The sequence below is a fragment of the Triplophysa dalaica genome, chromosome 7, assembly GCF_015846415.1.
Source record: "Triplophysa dalaica isolate WHDGS20190420 chromosome 7, ASM1584641v1, whole genome shotgun sequence".
In the NCBI taxonomy this organism is placed as follows: domain Eukaryota; kingdom Metazoa; phylum Chordata; class Actinopteri; order Cypriniformes; family Nemacheilidae; genus Triplophysa; species Triplophysa dalaica.
In genome coordinates, this window is record NC_079548.1 from 314838 (window position 1) to 332500 (window position 17663).

The 17663-nt window shown below is 42.1% G+C and overlaps 2 protein-coding genes across 3 annotated transcripts in view; both read right to left on the reverse strand.

The window, feature by feature from the left end:
* Positions 1 to 1754: 1754 nt before the first annotated feature.
* On the reverse strand, positions 1755 to 3927 carry LOC130426435 (nucleolar protein 12-like). The gene is made up of 6 exons (XM_056753213.1): positions 3786 to 3927; positions 2971 to 3076; positions 2840 to 2888; positions 2561 to 2712; positions 2380 to 2471; positions 1755 to 2295 (listed from the first exon to the last, which is right to left on the reverse strand). The coding sequence occupies exons 1-6, from the start codon at positions 3872 to 3874 to the stop codon at positions 2100 to 2102; spliced, it is 684 nt and encodes a 227-aa protein (XP_056609191.1). The 5' UTR covers positions 3875 to 3927; the 3' UTR covers positions 1755 to 2099.
* Positions 3928 to 4418: 491 nt separating this feature from the next.
* LOC130426467 (sterol regulatory element-binding protein 2-like) overlaps positions 4419 to 17663 on the reverse strand; it is a 16992-nt gene continuing 3747 nt past the window's right edge. The window contains exons 3-20 of one of the 2 annotated variants that reach the window (XM_056753269.1): positions 16637 to 16778; positions 13653 to 13849; positions 13361 to 13507; positions 12992 to 13261; positions 12205 to 12319; positions 11979 to 12130; positions 11694 to 11895; positions 11427 to 11602; positions 10813 to 11062; positions 10287 to 10453; positions 6520 to 6691; positions 6343 to 6448; positions 6154 to 6263; positions 5953 to 6085; positions 5703 to 5868; positions 5447 to 5623; positions 5276 to 5375; positions 4419 to 5196 (exon numbers count right to left, since the gene is read on the reverse strand). In XM_056753269.1, the coding sequence (XP_056609247.1) occupies positions 4994 to 5196; positions 5276 to 5375; positions 5447 to 5623; positions 5703 to 5868; positions 5953 to 6085; positions 6154 to 6263; positions 6343 to 6448; positions 6520 to 6691; positions 10287 to 10453; positions 10813 to 11062; positions 11427 to 11602; positions 11694 to 11895; positions 11979 to 12130; positions 12205 to 12319; positions 12992 to 13261; positions 13361 to 13507; positions 13653 to 13849; positions 16637 to 16778 (2985 nt within the window). In that variant the 3' untranslated portion in view covers positions 4419 to 4993. The remainder of the gene's footprint in view (positions 5197 to 5275; positions 5376 to 5446; positions 5624 to 5702; positions 5869 to 5952; positions 6086 to 6153; positions 6264 to 6342; positions 6449 to 6519; positions 6692 to 10286; positions 10454 to 10812; positions 11063 to 11426; positions 11603 to 11693; positions 11896 to 11978; positions 12131 to 12204; positions 12320 to 12991; positions 13262 to 13360; positions 13508 to 13652; positions 13850 to 16636; positions 16779 to 17663) is intronic. The other variant, XM_056753270.1, reaches the window with a different exon arrangement.

Consider the following 17663-nt stretch of genomic DNA (forward strand, 5'->3'; position numbering starts at 1 on the left):
AGTCAGACTCTATTAAAACATCACAGTCAGACTCTATTAAAACAGCACATTCAGACTCTATTAAAACATCACAGTCAGACTCTATTAAAACATCACAGTCATACTCTATTAAAACAGCACAGTCAGACTCTATTAAAACAGCACAGTCAGACTCTATTAAAGCAGCACAGTCAGACTCTTTTAAAACAGCACATTCAGACTCTATTAAAACAGCACAGTCAGACTCTATTAAAACATCACAGTCAGACTCTATTAAAACAGCACATTCAGACTCTATTAAAACATCACAGTCAGACTCTATTAAAACATCACAGTCAGACTCTATTAAAACAGCACAGTCAGACACTGTTATAACATCACATTCAGACTCTATTAAAACAGCACATTCAGACTCTATTAAAACATCACAGTCAGACTCTATTAAAACAGCACAGTCAGACACTGTTATAACAACACATTCAGACTATATTAAAACATCACAGTCAGACTCTATTAAAACATCACAGTCAGACTCTATTAAAACATCACAGTCAGACTCTATTAAAACATCACAGTCAGACTCTATTAAAACAGCACAGTCAGACACTGTTATAACAACACATTCAGACTCTATTAAAACATCACAGTCAGACTCTATTAAAACATCACAGTCAGACTCTATTAAAACAGCACAGTCAGACTCTATTAAAACATCACAGTCAGACTCTATTAAAACAACACAATCAGACCCTATTAAAACAGCACAGTCAGACTCTATTAAAACAGCACTGTCAGACTCTGTTAAAACATCACAGTCAGACTCTATTATAACAACACAATCAGACCCTATTAAAACAGCACAGTCAGACTCTATTAAAACATCACAGTCAGACTCTGTTATAACAACACAATCAGACCCTATTAAAACAGCACAGCCAGACCCTGTTATAACAACACAATCAAACTCTATTAAAACAGCACTGTCAGACTCTGTTAAAACAGCACAGTCAGAGTGTGTTATAACAACACAATCAGACTCTGTTTCCTCAAAATCTGACTTTTATATCAACAAATGTGTAAGATCAGCACAGTCAGACTCTGTAACATCAACAAACTTAGAATGATGTCAAATCGGTCTGTAAAAGCAACACAAGCATAATCTGATATGAACACAAGGACACAAAAAACAGGCATCATGAGACAAAACCACACATGATCAGACAGACAGTGAGAGAGTGTTACCTGATCAGCAGATGAGAGTCGATTGAGTCTGTGAGATGAACAGAACGCGTGTGTTTCTTCACACACACATTCTCATTGGCTGCTAAACAATAGCTGATTGTGAGTCTTGTGTGTGTCCATCTGTTGTGTGTATTAAATATCCACAGTTTCAAATGAAACACACACACACACACACTTCTGCTGCAGATGGTAAACGCCACACACAGGACACACGAAATACTGACACTTTTTAAACTGACAGTTTAATAATAACTTCTGAAAACAAACACAGGCATATTTCACCTTAAAAACCAAATAAGGAAAGTGGAACAATTTTAAACTAGCATGAAAAAATCTCATCAATGTATTATCAACATTTGTTAAAAAAAGATTAAACAAAAGAGTCTTTTATCATTTTTTCATCTTCATTTCATGTCAAACCTGTATGAGTTTTTATTTATTATAACACACAAGAAGATATTTTGAAGAATGTTGATAATCAAGCAACACTGAACTCCATTGACTTCCATTGTATGAACACAATACCACCGAGACATTTCTCAAAATATCTTTTTATTGTGTTCCACTGCAGAATGACTGCCATACAGATTTACAAACACATGAGAAAGAATACATTTAGATTTGAAGATGAACTTTAAAGTCAGTAAAACACCTTGACAATATAAACAGTCTTTGTTCTCATTGTGTTCTCATGCGTGTCTGGTATCTTGAATATTACATTTCCTAAACATTATAATATCAGTGTTCAGATATGCAGAAGCTCAAGAACTGTGAACATCACACATTAAGATGAAAAATCTATTTTTAATGTCCTTAAAGTATCACAAGAACACAAAAGCAAACATGTGCAGTGTGAGCTAAACAACACAACACACAACTCAGTCCTGACTCCGCCCCTTCGATCCAGTCCGCTGGCGTCTCTGCTTCTTGGTGGTTCTGCCGAGGCGGAGCTTGTTTTCATGGATGGCCGATGACTTCTTGTCACTCTGGCGATGTTGCCACCTTGAATCCTGTTTGTGCTTCTGCCTCTTCCGTTTTGTGAAAATGTTAATGGACGCCGTGAGGGACTGAATTCTACAAAGAGAAAAATAAATATGAATGTTCTGTTATCTTTGGTATGATAGTCGTTCATGTGTGGTCGAGTGAAGCTGATGGTACTTTTTCGAGAGCATGGGCTTCCTGGCATTCCTTGGGAGCGACTGCACTTGCTCTTCTTTAGCATCTTTAGCATCATCACAGTTTTCAGTCGTCTGGAGAAACACAAACACCTGTCACACAAACACTTCATCGCACACTGCACAGTGATGCTCTATCATTCCACACGCTTTAACTGTCTCACCATCACTCTCTGGGACTCCAGCAGTCTTGATCCTGATAGGTCGAGGTCACTGATGGTTGTCACTGTAACCGTGTGGTTGGGGTGATTGTACTGAAGACACTCAGTGGTCGATGTTATTGCGTCTTCCAGTTCATCCGGCTCATCTGCCTCATCTGGACACACGCACGCACGCGCACACACACACACACACACGCGCACACACACGCACACACACACACACTAGATTACTGATGTGAAACGCATCTAATTAAACAACTTAATAAAATGTATGAAACTCACTCAGAGCTTCTTGGCGCTCCATCAGCATCTTTAAATATTCTTTGTGTCTCTGTTAGCAGAAAAGAGACATTTAGCCAAGCACACGAACACACACACACACACACACACACACACACACGTGTCATCATCACCCCTTCTCTGACTTTCTTCTGCTCATCTTTCAGTTTCTTCCTCATCTCCACCATTGCAGCTTTCCGTCTCTCTACTTTCCTCTTGTGAAAACCCGTCAGGAATTCTCTGACAAACACACACACACACACACACATACACACACACACATTACACCTTCAGCTGAAACTCCTCACACATCAGATATAAACATCAGTTCTGTAGTGAAAACAGCATAAAAACATCTCTTATGAAGACTCAATCATCAGGATTTTACTACAAAAAACGCATGCCAGTAAAAACATGACATACACAAAATCACCATGTACTTTAATATTAATTTCTCGTTACTATAGCAACCACTGTCTATATTTTGCAACATATATTTTAGAAAATTGTGAAAAGTGCTATAGATAAATCAATTGAATTGAACAGAAGATTTGCTACAGTACACAGTTTGATCGTGATATTTGTAGAACCAAAAAAGAATCAACACAACACAACACAACACAACACATGATCAGTACATAAAACAACGATGAAATCCATCAATGAGTCAAATGTTTCGCTTAGACACAAAGTCTCATGAGAAAGAGTCAGAAATGTCTCGATGTAGTTCCAGAAGAGATCTCAACAATGTGTCAAACTTTGACATCAATTTACTCTCATTTAATTCTCTTTTTAGTTTCTACTGAAGCTATTTGTACAAGAAGCAACAGAGAACTTCACCCCTCAGATATTAATGACGAACAACAAGTGAACACAACATCTGTATTTAGCATCAAATATCGAGATCGTGTGTGAACTTTAACACAATGTGTTGTTAAAATGAACTTACTGTCGCTCTTTATCATCAAACATCACCACACATTTCTTTTGTTTTTCTTTCATTCCGCTTCTCTGTTTGTTTAAGTCCTTTTTCACCATTTTCACGAATTTTCAGAGACACGTGAGAAACACACTCCGAATTAAAGATCCACTTCCGGAAACCACAGTACAATACAAAATAAAAGACCAATGTTTTTCAAAATTAAAGATTCATCAAAACGCTTTTCTTAAGACTTCTACTTCCTTTGTGGGCATTTATTGTGTGCTAATGTACGCCTAAATGTACAAATAGTTGTATACATGCAGTAGCCTCAACTAGACTAGACCCGGCAACTTATTTTGCTTTATGTGTATTTTGTCTTTACAATATATTGTTAAAAGTAAATTATTAAAAATAACTGATTATTTAATTAAAATAACTTAGCTCCTCAGACACAGACATATATGAGTAAATGTTGACAGAATTCTATGTATTTGGGTGAACTGTCCCTTTAAGGCTCATTTCTATCTGTTTTGTCTGCTAATAATGATAACTTACGTTATTTATAACAGATACATCATATGTGGCACCGTCCTTTAAACATGTCAGTGACATGATCACAACTTCAAACAACTTCACATTTATTAAACATCACAAACACAATCCCAAAGAATCTACAGACACACTGAGCACATGCTTCTTTTTCAATGGCATCTGCAGTTTTATTTAAAAAACAAATCAAGGAATAGAAATCCGCACAAAACAAACAAACATGAGCGAGTGGAAGAGTTTAAAACACAAGCAGAACCTTTAACACTTTAAATTATGACAAACTCGAAACAACAATAAACACACAACTTTCTTCCATTGAGCTTCACTATGCGTGAAAGACTTTTATCTGATCGTCATGTGTCTTCATAATAAAAGTCCTGATCTAATGTTCCGATATACATCCGATAGTAAACAGAAAATAATCATGAACAACAATAAGCAAATACATAAAAAAGCATGTGACATGAGCTAATTACACATGATACCCCCCATCCATGTGATCTAAAAGACTTTGGTCTCTACACGGTTCTGTACAACGTGTGTGTGTGTGTGTGTGAGAGAGAGAGGTAGTTGAGGAGGATGCTGGGTACTACAGTAAATACACACTGAACCGAGCGTGTATGTGTGTGTGTGAAACTATTATACATCTAATGTTGATTTCCTCACTAACATACAGTGTGTGTGTGTTATGACGCAGCGATGGTGGTCCCTCCTCCCAGTCTCAGTAGAATCTGTTGACAGTCCTGCAGCGAGCGGCGGTCACCGACTCTCTCCAGTGTACGCTTGGCTTCAGCGAGCAGACGAGTGCGGTGACCCGGAGGCGTCAGTAAGGGCAGCGGCAGGTGACGACACGCCAACAGAATGACATGAGCTCTCTCACGCTCTCCATCTGAAGACATCAGACACAAACAAACACATGACTGGCGCTCACAGCCACTGCACCGGGGGTCAGCGTGGGAGGCGTTTACCTGTGGTGGTGTAGTTGTGCGTTCTGTTGCGCAGCAGTTGGTGTGTGCGTGTAGGGCTGGCTCCGGCCATCAGTCTGACGGTGGTCTCGTGGAGGAACAGCTGAAGACACAAACATCACGTTTAACGTCAGCGTCCAACATGCGCGGTTTAATGTGAAGGTCAAAGGTCACCTTGTGTTGAGCTCGGCTATCAGCTTGTCCGAGTTTCCTCAAAGAGCTCAAGTCCCTCTGAAATCCAGCTAGCTGTGCTCCGGGGGCGGGGCCAGGCTCTCCGTTAGACCCCCCGCCGCGCTGCCATAGGCTGGTTCTCAGAGTAAGGAGGAGGTCACACATCAGAAGCTCCACCCCCTGAAAGAAGTCGTCATTGGTTTTTAGGTCAATCCCAGAAGGCACTAAGATGTTGTCGACGTGTGAGTGTGTGTGGTACCTTGTGTAGCCAAGTGTTGTTGTGTGACTGCGACACACTGACGTGCAGGTGAGCGCCGGCGCGCTGACAGTGAGCGAGACAGCTGGACACGCCCTCTCCCTTCTGAGGACACACACTCATCTGAACGGCCTTACACAACGCCAACACGGCCTTGGGCAGCGGGTGACTGACACACACACACACACACAGGCTTACAGCAGAGCTACACACGGTTAACACACAAACACTTTACATGATGTTTATCACTCACTCTAGAGAGTGAAGAGCTCTGGGCATACGCTCCGCCTCCGACAGTAGTGACCTCACGGACGCATCATCACCCTGCAGCCAATGAACCGCGGCCTTCAGCACCGACGCCCACCAGCGGCACACCGGGTCCCTAACTGAACACACAAGAGTCACATCAACACTCACAACAGACATGAGGACATCAACATACAGCCACACAAACCTGGTGCTGTGAAGTGATTGGCCAGCGCAGGGAAGGGGGCGGTGGAGGGGGCGGAGTCTTCAGTGCATGTGTTCAACAGCTGTAGGAACTCCAGAACTCCAGAGAACTCCCTATAAACACATCAATGACGCCACATGATCAGCTGTGTTGCTATGCTAATTTCATGAGCGAGCGTGTGCACGTGTTTACCCAGAATCCTCTGTGTGTTTGCCGCTCTGTGGCTCGATCAGTGTGTGAACGGCTCGTTCCAGAAGTTTCTCACAGAAGCAGCGGTGCAGTTGTGCTACGGGGTCCACTGCAGAGAGAAGACACATGAACACATCTGTCGGCTGGGATTGGCTGTGTTTGTTTGTTTGTTTGTCTCACCCTGATCTCTCTGAGAGGTGAAAATCTGCTCGCTGCTCTCTGACCTCACTGACCAATCACAGCTCAGGAAAAACTGACGGCCCAATGGTGTGAAGATCCAGAGCAGACTGTCTGGGAGGGGCTTAGAGTCTGATTGACAGGCCAAACTCTCAGCACAACTTAACAGATAACCCTGAGAGAGAGAGAGAGAGAGACATCAATGTGTATAATGAGTGTGTGTGTGTATGGTGTGTTTGTGTGTGTGTGTGTGTGTATGATGTGTGTGTGATGTGTGTGTGATGTGTGTGATGTGTGTGTGTATGATGTGTGTGTGTGTGTGTGTGTGATGTGTTTATGATGTGTGTCTGATGTGTGTGTATGATGTGTGTGTGTATGATGTGTGTGTGTGATGCGTGTATGATGCGTGTATGATGTGTGTATGATGTATGTGTGTGTATGTATGACGTGTGTGTGATGTGTGTGTGATGTGTGTATATGATGTGTGTGTGAAGTGTGTGATGTGTGTGTGTGTGTGTGTGATGTGTGTGTGAAGTGTGTGATGTGTGTGTGATCTGTGTGTGATGTGTGTGTGATGTGTGTGTGATGTGTGTGTGTGTGTGAAGTGTGTGATGTGTGTGTGATGTGTGTGTAATGTGTGTATGATGTGTGTGTGTGTGTGTGTGTGTGTGTGATGTGTGTGTGATGTATGTGTGTGTGTGTGTGTGTGTGTGTGTGATGTGTGTGTGTGTGTGTGTGTGTGTGTGTGTGATGTGTGTGATGTGTGTATATGATGTGTGTGTGTGTTTATATGATGTGTTTGTGTGTATATGATGTGTGTGTGTGTATGTGATGTGTGTGTGATGTGTGTGATGTGTGTGTGATGTGTGTATATGATGTGTGTGTGTGTGTGTATATGATGTGTGTGTGTGTATATGATGTGTGTGTGTGTATATGATGTGTGTGTGTGTGTGTGTGTGTGTGTATATGATGTGTGTGTATGTATATATGATGTGTGTGTGTGTGTGTGTGTGTGTGTATATGATGTGTGTGTGTATATGATGTGTGTGTGTGTATATGATGTGTGTGTGTGTGTGTATATGATGTGTGTGTGTGTGTATATGATGTGTGTGTGATGTGTGTATATGGTGTGTGTGTGTGTATATGATGTGTGTGTGTGTATATGATGTGTGTGTGTGTGTGTGTGTATATGATGTGTGTGTGTGTGTGTGTGTGATGTGTGTGTGTGTGTGTGTGTATATGATGTGTGTGTGTGTGTGTATATGGTGTGTGTGTGTGTATGATGTGTGTGTGTGTGTGTGTATATGATGTGTGTGTGTTTATATGTGTGTGTGTGTATATGATGTGTGTGTGTGTATATGGTGTGTGTGTGTGTATGATGTGTGTGTGTGTGTGTATATGATGTGTGTGTGTGTGTGTGTGTGTGTGTGTGTGTGTGTGTGTGGTTGTGTGTGTGTGATGTGTGTGTGATGTATGTTTGTGTGTGTGTGTGTGTGTGTGATGTGTGTGTGTGTGTGTGTGATGTGTGTGTGTTTATATGATGTGTGTGTGTGTATATGATGTGTGTGATGTGTGTATATGATGTGTGTGTGTGTTTATATGATGTGTTTGTGTGTATATGATGTGTGTGTGTGTATGTGATGTGTGTGTGATGTGTGTGATGTGTGTGTGATGTGTGTATATGATGTGTGTGTGTGTGTGTATATGATGTGTGTGTGTGTATATGATGTGTGTGTGTGTATATGATGTGTGTGTGTGTGTGTGTGTGTATATGATGTGTGTGTGTATGTATATATGATGTGTGTGTGTGTGTGTGTGTGTGTGTGTGTGTGTGTATATGATGTGTGTGTGTATATGATGTGTGTGTGTGTATATGATGTGTGTGTGTGTGTGTATATGATGTGTGTGTGTGTGTATATGATGTGTGTGTGATGTGTGTATATGGTGTGTGTGTGTGTGTATATGATGTGTGTGTTGTGTGTATATGATGTGTGTGTGTGTGTGTGTGTGTGATGTGTGTGTGTGTGTGTATATGATGTGTGTGTGTGTGTGTATATGGTGTGTGTGTGTGTATGATGTGTGTGTGTGTGTGTATATGATGTGTGTGTGTTTATATGATGTGTGTGTGTGTATATGATGTGTGTGTGTGTATATGGTGTGTGTGTGTATGATGTGTGTGTGTGTGTGTATATGATGTGTGTGTGTGTGTGTATATGATGCGTGTGTGTGTGTGTGTGTGTGTATATGATGTGTGTGTGTGTATATGGTGTGTGTGTGTGTATGATGTGTGTGTGTGTGTGTGTATATGATGTGTGTGTGTGTGTGTGTATATGATGTGTGTGTGTGTGATGTGTGTGTGTGTATATGATGTGTGTGTGTGTTTATATGATGTGTGTGTGTGTGTATGATGTGTGTGTATATGATGTGTGTGTGTGTATATGGTGTGTGTGTGTGTATGATGTGTGTGTGTGTGTATATGATGTGTGTGTGTGTGTATATGATGTGTGTGTGTGTATATGGTGTGTGTGTGTATATGATGTGTGTGTGTGTGTGTATGATGTGTGTGTGTATGATGTGTGTGTGTGTTTATATGATGTGTGTGTGTGTGTATGATGTGTGTGTATATGATGTGTGTGTGTGTATATGGTGTGTGTGTGTGTATGATGTGTGTGTGTGTGTGTGTGTATATGATGTGTGTGTGTGTGTGTGTATATGATGTGTGTGTGTGTATATGATGTGTGATGTGTGTATATGATGTGTGTGTGTGTATATGGTGTGTGTGTGTGTGTGTGTGTGTATGATGTGTGTGTGTGTATATGGTGTGTGTGTGTGTGTGTGTGTGTGTGTGTATGATGTGTGTATGATGTGTGTGTGTGTGTGTGTGTGTGTATATGATGTGTGTGTGTGTATATGGTGTGTGTGTGTGTATATGGTGTGTGTGTGTATATGATGTGTGTGTGTGTGTATGATGTGTGTGTGTATGATGTGTGTGTGTGTATATGATGTGTGTGTGTGTATGATGTGTGTGTGTGTTTATATGATGTGTGTGTGTGTGTGATGTGTGTGTGTGTATATGGTGTGTGTGTGTGTGTGTGTGTGTATATGATGTGTGTGTGTGTGATGTGTGTGTGTGTATATGATGTGTGTGTGTGTGTGTATATGATGTGTGTGTGTGTGATGTGTGTGTGTGTATATGATGTGTGTGTGTGTGTATGATGTGTGTGTGTGTATATGGTGTGTGTGTGTGTGTGTGTGTGTGTATGATATGTGTATGATGTGTGTGTGTGTGTGTGTTTGTATATGATGTGTGTGTGTGTGTATATGATGTGTGTGTGTGTATATGGTGTGTATATGATGTGTGTGTGTGTGTATTATGTGTGTGTGTGTATGATGTGTGTGTGTGTATATGATGTGTGTGTGTGTGATGTGTGTGTGTGTATATGGTGTGTGTGTGTGTGTATGATGTGTGTGTGTGTATATGGTGTGTGTGTGTGTGTATGATGTGTGTGTGTGTATATGGTGTGTGTGTGTGTGTGTGTGTGTGTGTATGATGTGTGTATGATGTGTGTGTGTGTGTGTGTGTATATGATGTGTGTGTGTGTATATGGTGTGTGTGTGTGTATATGGTGTGTGTGTGTATATGATGTGCGTGTGTGTGTATGATGTGTGTGTGTATGATGTGTGATGTGTGTTTATATGATGTGTGTGTGTGTGTGATGTGTGTGTGTGTATATGGTGTGTGTGTGTGTGTATGATGTGTATGCACTCACAGGCAGGCAGGTGAGATGTTTTCCCAGTGATGTTCTCAGGCTGATTGCTGCCGTCACAAAGATCTCAATCTGTTGTGTGACTGAAATCTTCCCTTTTGCACTTTTAGACAGATTCACCGCACTGAGAGAAACACAAACACCCCACAGAGGACTGCGCTCCAGCTTACCTGCAACACACACACATGTTGGGTTCCCATGTTTTATGACACAATGGTTTTAATACTGTACAAACTTTATATCATATTCTCTCTCACTGAGCCTCACAATCACACAACACTTTCTGCTCTTTTAGATTTTGATAAAAGTTCATTCTGTCTGATTTATAAGCTTGTTTCCTAATGGCCATCTTTGTGGGGACATTTAGTCCATATACCCTAGTGTTTACTCTACCCACACACACACACACACACACACATAACCCGGTCATTAATTGTCTTTGAGTTAGAGCACATGTCACGTTTCCTCTCATTCCAAATACATTTCAGGAAACACACACACAAAGACAGACACACACATACACACACACCTGTGAGCTGCAGTTGACTGAGTTTATGATATACCAGCGCTGCGTCCCGCGAGCTCGTCTTTGACTCCTCCCCCTCCTGCTTCCCACCAACCAAACGTACCAGCCAGCCCAGAGGGGCAGGTTTTCTCAGACAGTAGCGAATCAGATTCCAGGAGAGAGAGCAGGTGATGTCGAATGTGGTGATGGGCAGAACTCTGGACAACACTGACAGACACGTCTGAAGACCCGCCGCCGCAGACGAATAATCACCCTGAAACACACAAACATACACACACGTCACCGTCTGTATTTGTGTGATGTGTCTGTGAAATGTGTGTTTGATTTGTGTTTGTGTGATGTTTGTGTTTGATGTTTGTGTGCTTTCCTGTAGCTCAATGGTTTGCATAGTGTTAACAACGCAAGGTTGTGGGTTTGATCCCAGGGGATTGCAAATACTTATGTAAAATGTATAGGATAAAGCAATGTAAGTCACTTTGGATAAAAGCATCTGCCAAGTGCCTAAATGTAAATGTGTGATGTGTGTTTGTCATGTGTGCGATGTGTGTGTAATGCGTGTGTGACGTGTGTTTGTGTGGTATGTGTTTGTCTTGTGTGTGTGATGTGTGTGTTTGTACCCTGTACAGTTGTAGGTCGGCTTGTTTGCGGTGTCTCCAGAAGCTCACAGATTTGGGCGAGTGGAGGGGCGTCACCGGTTCCCACAAATACAGCACCCGGACACACCCCAAAACCACGCCCACCCCGCTCAGAACCCACACTAGAAACCACGGCAACAGCATCCGCATCCACTCCACTGACACACACACACACACACACAGAGAGAGACATGAGATGTGATGAGTGAACACACGACTGACCGGAGATCAGACTGAACTCTGTCTTACTGAAGTCCTGCGAGGGTCCGGGGGGCAGCGAGGAGAGAGAGCGTGAGGGTCCGTGAGTGACAGCTGAACTCCAGCGCTCCTCTGAACCCAACAGAGATGGCAGAGGATTGAGAGACAGACAGAGGAACGTGAGCGCGCAGAGCAGCAGACGAGAGCGGTCCATCACACCCACCGATGAAGGAGACCCCGGCTCGCTCTTCATCTGACTCACAACAAAAACATTGTCACAAACAACACCTTTAAACCCACCTCACCTCACAGGAAGTGTCATGTTGTGTGTCTGACCTGCTCGTTGTCCAGCAATGGACTGCACGGTTCCGAGTCGACGCAGAAGGGCGAGAGCTGAGGAGGAGAACCGGAACCCGAATCAGATGGAGGAGGAGAAATCATCGCCGCCTCTGCCTTCATATCCACATCATCAGACAGACACACAGACTCTGAGACACAAACACACGAGTGAGCGAGAGGTCTGTGTGTGTGTGTGTGTGTGTGTGGAGGTCATTAGACTCACTGTGCTTCTGATTGGCCATCTTCAGCGTTAGGTTCTCCTGCCGGAGTTTGTGGTTGATCTGCTGCAGATACTTGATGTAGTCAATGGCTTTCCGCAGGATGCCTGATTTGTGCATCTGTGACAGAAAAAACAAAACCTGTCAGTCTAAGAGAGAGAGAGAGAGAGAGACAGAGAGAGAGAGACCTGCTGCAAGATATGTCAAGTCCTGCCACGACCAAAGAACAAGCAGCACAACACAACACAACACTGACAGGACAACACACACAAACTGACACTGTCACCCTCATTGAGAACTTTAATTAAAACTATTTTTCTGTTTATATTGAGATGTATATATATATAGATTTTTACTTATAGACTTTTAATTTTATTCTATCTTATTTTTTATCTTAATCTGTATTTCTGCATGTTTATATTTAATCTTGTGCTTTGGCAATGTACATTTTCTTTTATCATGACAATAAAGCTCCTTTGAATCTTGAATCTTGAATCTTGACAGAGAGAGAGAGAGAGAGAGAGAGAGAGAGAGAGAGACAGAGAGAGAGACAGAGAGAGAGAGAGAAAGAGGGAGGGAGAGAAAGAGATTCAGGAGAAGGAGAGGGAGAGAGAGAGAGAGAGAGAGAGAGAAAGAGGGAGAGAAAGAGGGAGGGAGAGAGAGAGATGAGAGAGAGAGAGAGAAAGAGGGAGGGAGAGAGAGAGAGAGAGAGAGAGAGAGAGAGAGAGAGAGAGAGAGAGAGAGAGAGAGAGAGAGAGAAAGATCGATGCTGAGCGTGAGGACGAGACAAACCTTAGCGTCGCTGCCCATCACCAGGTCCCGCAGCTCCAGGATTTTGTCGTTTATGGACGAGCGGTAGCGCTTCTCGATGACGTTGTGTGTCGTTCTTCTCTCGCCCTCTTTGACAACTCCTCCGGTTCCCATGGCGATGGTCATGCCCTGATCCACCCTAGGGCCACTCCCGCTGTGGGCGGTGATGGGTGACATCTGTTTGATGGGCAGCTTGTCTCCGCCTCCCATCATAACCGGGACGGTGGTCAGAATGTTGCCGCCCATTATGGTCTGTGAGAGAAAGAGAGAGAGAGAGATGAAGAGTGAGTGTGGACACAACAACACTTCTTCAGTTTGACTCTTTTCATCAGGTGATCGACACACAGGTACCTGCAGGGCGGTGGTCTGTATGGGCGTGGTCAGGGTTGTTATGCCGGCGGGGTTCTGGACGGTCGAGAGAACTTGAGTCCCGTCAGGTTTCAGTGTGGTCAGAAGCAAAGAATCTGTCTTCAGGATCTGAGGCTGATGCACCAACACCTGAGAGCCAATCAGAAAACAGCATCTCCTTTAAGAGCCACTCACACACCAATAATGCGCTCCGTGCAGTTAGTATGCATACGATACAGCACACGTTTCTCCAGACTGCAGCAGGGAATTGTGGGTAAGCGCATGTGTGACGTACAGGTAGTTGTTGAGACACCGTGTGTACAGTGGCGGGGGTTGTGGAGAGCGTCTGGATGGTCTGACCAGTTGAAGTCAACACACGCTGATGCTGGATGGTCATTGGCTGGACCTGCGGTGATGTCATGATGCTCTGCATCTGCGGCTGGAGGACTGTGAGGAGAAGCAGTCGTTTAGAACACTGCTGTTGTGCATCATCTGGTTGTGTGCAGAGATGGGCACAAATACATCGAAAAGCTTTTAGTAACATATGACAAATACTTATTCATCAAATGTATTTAAATAAAATGCAAGTTACTTGTCATTCGAAAATACTAAACATGTGACAAGCAATCATTTGAAGTGCGGGAGGAACCGTGGAGAAACAGAAGAGAGAGAGAACAGTTGACTGAACTAAACACATAAATATTGTGCATCATCAGCATTTACAGGACATTTATTGTGTTTAATTGTTGGTCAAATACTGAGATCTCAACCAGCATCTCATTGATAACCGCTCCGATTTTAACAAGTCTGCAACTCTCTCAGTGCTTCTGTTTATATGACATAGAAGCCATCTCTACAGACTTTCTTTTAATTTTCCTCACATGATCTTTTTTTAATTTGCGACTCTCAGAAAATGCTGGATGTTGTGGAATTGTGGAAACGTTCGTCGTTTTCATTTTGTTAATATAAAATAAAAAACCGATCTTTTAGCCAAGCGAACTTCTTGAGCAGGCCAGATAAAATTGACCAGATACAAATAGACATCACGTTCTTTAGAGCCAGAACAGACACGAAATGTATTGTCGAAGCCAAGAAAGAGACCTCACGGCGTTATGGATCTAACAGCTGTAAGATGGTGTTTCCTAAAATGTGCGACAAACTGCTTGAGTTGCTGTCTGTTAATAAAATGCAAAAATGTCAATTACGGTATTAATCTAATAATGTATTGGAAATTTTGGTGTATCAAATATTTGTTGTTTCCATAACAATTAAACTGATTCAATTTTTGTCTTTCAAGTCGATTCGGTAAAAGTAAATTCATTTTAAATTACTAGAGACGCAATGCCATATCGGACACGATCTTTGTCAACGTTTTAGACCCGAAGCCGCTGGGACCCATAAGGATCTAACAGACCTGTACACCTCATAGCAAAGTGTCTAAAATGTACGTGTACAGTTCAGATAAACGATCAAGTTTACCCTCTTTAAACTTATGATGACTGAATGAGATGCGTAGGTAGGTGTCTTTATTATTGCAGTATTTCAGTTTGTTTTTATTCATTCGTTCATTTAGCCTAATAGACTGTACTTGGCTATATTTTTCGTTCTGACCTCAGAGATTTCAGATGAAAAACAGGCATAATTATTTCCATTGATATGTCTCTTCTAAGTGGTTATTAGTTTGTTTAAGTTTAAGCATTTATATCCTATATTTAAAAATATTTTACAATTATGTTTTGAAGAAAATACTTTACTTTTAATTGGTTATTTATATTGTAGATTATTTTACGTTGTGATAAAATAGTTCATGGCTTGTTCTTATATCTGTTTGCACTACTTTTTCATTTCCTACTGTAGTAAGTTTTAAATGGATATTTATTGTTTTTTTCCTATTTAGTTTTATACCAAAATAGAAAGTTTCATTTGAATCGTTAAGTTTATTTTGATCGTGTTATGAAACTAATGTAATGCTTTAAAATCTTATTGTATTGTTTTCTGGCACATTTAATCATATACCATCGCTTGTGTCATTCAAATAGCTTCATGAAATTAACTTATTTTATTTTAAAAACTCAATACACAGTATGGCTTAGTAAAGCACTGTTATATATCCATTTTTTCTCATCCCCGAAACTCAAACCATTATTTGATGACTTAAGATGGTGCTTATCAATAGCACGATTTTATGTTTGCATGTGGCAAGCTACAGTGATTTTCGTGCATTTGATACGCAGGTGTAATTTACCCATACCATCTTAACCAATATTGTTTTGCTCCTTTATGACATATCGCTTTATTGCTCCCTGACCTCTTTTGAAGTTAATTTGGATAAAAATGCTAAATGCTGCTAAATGACTTAATGTTAATATATCATATGCACGCAAAAAAGTAATGAATGGGTATAAATAGCAAGCCAAATACAAACGTAAACTCGTACTCTAGATAGACAGTACAAGGAGATCGGGTAGAATATTAAATAATTAAATTAAAATGTATGACTAGTCCGTCCAATGATTCCAGGCCACCTAGAATTGTCCCAGTGCTCCATGTCCTTTCTAGGGCTAATAGTGGTGAGCTAAGCTGCCAGTACTAACGTCAACTTTTTTTCTTTTTCTTGATGATGTATAAGAAGCTATCTATGAGAACAACTAAATTCACTTAATTGAGCAGATGAGTGGACTCCGTGGCAAACATTTAAAGAGTTTCTGCATTTCTTGATTTGATCTTCGTCAGAACCGACTTACACCACCTGCTGGTGAAGCGGTCAGGCAGCAGGAAGAGATCATGTATTTGTAGAATCGGCGCTCTATTGCTTTTCCTGGGATTCCCGGATGTGAAACTTTGAATTTCAAGTCGAATTTGAACCGCTGAATTTGTGGAAGCGAATTTTTAAATCGAAATAATATGGACTGAAAATTATCCGTCGAATATTAAAGGTTGTATTTAAAGTTAATTTTTTTAAATGAAATTTAAAAGGTGAATTTTGATTTTTTAATTTTTAGACAGTGAAACCGAGTGTGAAATTTTTCAATTTGAAATATTCACAGCTTAAATGTACAACCATATTGAATTGCAGAACCTTAAAATGCAAGAACTGTTAATTCAATGCATTTTTTTTCAGTTAGTGCTTTTCAGCACGTCTCTTTGCTTCAAACACATTAGTCACTATTTTACTTCCATATAAAATACAAATGACAAAATACTCAAAAGTAATTAAATAGGTCATTAAAATACGTTTAATAGAGAACATGCCCATCCCTGGTAGTGTGTGTGTGTTACCCTGGAAGCCGCCGTTGGGGTTCTGCTGACAGATGACTTGATTCTGAATGAAACGAGACGCTGTGCCAGTTGGAGTGATCATCACAGTTTGCGGCTGCGCCTGCGTCTGCACAGACAGCGTCTGCACTGGAAACGTCTGCACCTGCACAGAAAATCACACATCACATCTGAAAACAAAACCTATACAAAAAACACTAAACATCCTCAACATCTGTGATCTGAGTTTGGTCAGTGTGTGTGGGTGGGATGGCTGTGAGTGGGTGTGGTCAGCGCTCACCTGTGTGATTGGCTGTGAGTGGGTGTGGTCAGAGTTCATCTGTGTGATGGCTGTGAGTGGGTGTGGTCAGGGCTCACCTGTGTGATTGGGTGTGGTCAGTGTGTGAGTGGGTGTGGTCAGAGTTCATCTGCGTGATGGCTGTGAGTGGGTGTGGTCAGGGCTCACCTGTGTGATGGCTGTGAGTGGGTGTGGTCAGGGCTCACCTGTGTGATTGGGTGTGGTCAGTGTGTGAGTGGGTGTGGTCAGAGTTCATCTGTGTGATGGCTGTGAGTGGGTGTGGTCAGGGCTCACCTGTGTGATGGCTGTGAGTGGGTGTGGTCAGGGCTCACCTGTGTGATTGGGTGTGGTCAGTGTGTGAGTGGGTGTGGTCAGAGTTCATCTGTGTGATGGCTGTGAGTGGGTGTGGTCAGGGCTCACCTGTGTGATGGCTGTGAGTGGGTGTGGTCAGGGCTCACCTGTGTGATTGGGTGTGGTCAGTGTGTGAGTGGGTGTGGTCAGAGTTCATCTGTGTGATGGCTGTGAGTGGGTGTGGTCAGGGCTCACCTGTGTGATGGCTGTGAGTGGGTGTGGTCAGGGCTCACCTGTGTGATTGGGTGTGGTCAGTGTGTGAGTGGGTGTGGTCAGAGTTCATCTGTGTGATGGCTGTGAGTGGGTGTGGTCAGGGCTCACCTGTGTGATGGCTGTGAGTGGGTGTGGTCAGGGCTCACCTGTGTGATTGGGTGTGGTCAGTGTGTGAGTGGGTGTGGTCAG

Coding starts and splice junctions, on each gene's coding strand:
- LOC130426435 (XM_056753213.1), bottom strand. CDS start 3,874: ATGGTGAAAAAGGACTTAAACAAACAGAGAAGCGGAATGAAAGAAAAA. Junction 3,077..3,785: donor TTTGATGATAAAGAGCGACA/GTAAGTTCATTT, acceptor TGTGTTTGTCAG/AGAATTCCTGACGGGTTTTC. Junction 2,472..2,560: donor TGGAGTCCCAGAGAGTGATG/GTGAGACAGTTA, acceptor GTGTTTCTCCAG/ACGACTGAAAACTGTGATGA.